General features: G+C 29.7%; 1 protein-coding gene across 1 annotated transcript; it reads right to left on the reverse strand.

Moving 5' to 3' along the window:
• Positions 1-746: 746 nt before the first annotated feature.
• LOC106537669 (olfactory receptor 5P68-like) lies at positions 747-1,478 on the reverse strand. Its single transcript, XM_014051861.2, has 2 exons — positions 914-1,478; positions 747-811 (listed from the first exon to the last, which is right to left on the reverse strand). The coding sequence occupies exons 1-2, from the start codon at positions 1,476-1,478 to the stop codon at positions 747-749; spliced, it is 630 nt and encodes a 209-aa protein (XP_013907336.2).
• Between the last annotated feature and the right edge of the window lie 1,158 nt (positions 1,479-2,636).

Consider the following 2,636-nt stretch of genomic DNA (forward strand, 5'->3'; position numbering starts at 1 on the left):
ACACCTTTTCCAAGAAATAACTTATAACCATTTAATACATTCTGAAAATTCAAGTTTATTGAAAATACACATAGAGAATATACAATATATTTCCAGAGCATAGCAATAATTTGTTTTTGTTGGAAGACAGCAATTTTCATAATCTTGACCATTTCCTGTTTTATTTCTCTTTGGTGTTGATTATATATTTTACGTCAGACAAAGAAAAACTGTAAACATATGGAGGGGTTTTTAAATAATTTGTTTAACACAAACAAATGTATTCAGTTTGCATTTAATGTGAAGATATGTTTGGTATTTTCTGAATAATTTGATGCACATCTTTGTTTCTGAATTGTGAGGTTCTATTTTCCAAAGAACAGAAAGAAGCTAAAATCCATAATTAAGAATACTGTTACCAAACTAGACTCCCTCTTTTTCTCTGTGTGTGTACATTGATGCACAGAAACAGGTAATCATCTTTAAAATATATAAAAGAGACTAGATTAGGCGAGTCACAAACATGCACATAAATTTGACTTTTTTTCAGAATTACAAACTAATTCAGAAATAAGATATCATGAAAAACTTGGGGGAGTGTCAAATTTAGCTATGCCTGCTTCCTATCTTTACTTATGAATGGAGATAAAGAAAAATAAAGGAAAATATTCAATAATAAATGATAACCAATGTCTAAAATAGGATGGATCTATATGTACACTCTCATTAGTGATGTGGAAAAATAGATGGGCCAACATTTCATAACATTAGTAGCCTTCTATATGATGATTTTCACTAGAAATATTCATTTCAATAATCATAGAAAGATAAACTATAAAAAGAGTAATTATCATATTGAGGATAGACAATTCTTAAAGGACTTAGACCTACTTAGCTTTGTAGATATTGGATAACAAATTGACAAATAACTGACCTATATGTTTTCTCAGTGCTTTCTTTACTTCAGTGTTTCTGAGACTGTAAACAAGTGGGTTTATCATGGGTGTCAAAACAGCATAGAAGACAGAAAACACTTTATTAAGGTTCCTCAGTGTAACAGTATTGGGTAAGATATAGACAATTGTTATGGTGCCATAAAAAATGGTAACCACAATAAGGTGAGAGGAACATGTAGAAAAAGCTTTTTGTCTACCACGGCTGGAAGTAATTTTCAGGATAGCAGTGATAATGCAACTATATGAAATTACAGTCAGCAAAAATGGAGGTATGGTAAATAAAAATGAAATAAGATAAATTAGAATTTTTAGAAGATGGGTATCATTGCAAGACAATTCTATGAGTGGGAAGACATCACAAAAGAAATGATTAATTTCATTTGGACCACAAAAATCTAAGTTGGACACTAATGCAATTGTAATAGAAATAGCCAAAAATCCACTAAGAAAACAGCTGCTAACTAATTGTACACAGTATTTACCACTCATTTGATTTGCATAATGTAAAGGGTGACAGATAGCTAAATACCGATCATATGACATTACAGATAAGAGATAACATTCAACAGCTCCTAATGAGGCAAAGAAATAGTGTTGAACAAAACACAGTTGGAATGAGATGGATCTGTCCCCAGTTTGAAGACTGATCAAAGCTTTGGGAAGCACAGTAGAACTATAGCATGTCTCTACACAGGAAAAATTTCCAAGAAAGAAATACATTGGTGTATGAAGATGTTTATCTTTTATAACAAGCACAACTATCAGAATATTCCCAGCCAAAGTTATCAGGTAAATTAAAAGAAAGAAAAGGTAAAAAAGAAATTGTAGCTCTTGGGGATTCATGAATCCTATAAGGATGAATTTGGTAACATTTGTTGACATTTCTACATCAACTTTCTTTAAGGGTTGCATCTGTGGATAAAACATATTTGCATATAGTGAGATATTAGTATGAAAGAAACATATGTAGAAACCTCATAGTACCATCTTTCACTGACTTAATCATTAATCATTACCTTAGATTCAGATTCACTAATGAATAAGCAATACAGCAGAGGAAGAAATTGTGAAAATTCCAGAATTCATAGAAATGTCAAAACTGACATGTTTCATCAGGGAAAAATCAACAAAAACTTTTCTAAAAGTTTGGAACTTTCATATAGATATTTTGTCGAATGAAGAAAAAATAAATTATTATTTTGAAGGTTAAGAAAGGTGTGTATTAAATGAGGGATGAAGGGACTTCCATCCAATAGGAAAGGAGTGTTATTGAAAGGAGTTCAAAATTCATTTACTTCTTTTTTAACTTTAATTTTTTATTCATTTTTTATTTTCCTTCCTTCTTGTAATTTCTGTTCTACTCTATTAAATAATTCTTAATAAATATAAATATTTTTAAAAAGATAAGTTCATAGCAACCACAGTACATTAATTTATAATTATAACATCTGTATTGTAAACTTCTGAGTATATGATGCTTCCCAGTTTTTGTCTCCATTCCATTATAAAACTGTACTCACTAATCAGTTAAGGATTTAAACCCTATTTGACTTGCTAAGTTATTCCTATATGTTATCAATTATATTACAAAAACTCCAAAACATTTATTAGGGTACATTACTTGTTTGAATTCACATTGATTTTTACCTATGCTCTTTTCTGGAAGTTTCAACTAATAAATATTAACACTTTATTTCAATT

This window comes from Thamnophis sirtalis, unplaced genomic scaffold, assembly GCF_051295495.1.
Source record: "Thamnophis sirtalis isolate CommonGarterSnake01/CBP01778 unplaced genomic scaffold, rThaSir2_p1.2 scaffold_4, whole genome shotgun sequence".
NCBI lineage: Eukaryota > Metazoa > Chordata > Lepidosauria > Squamata > Natricidae > Thamnophis > Thamnophis sirtalis.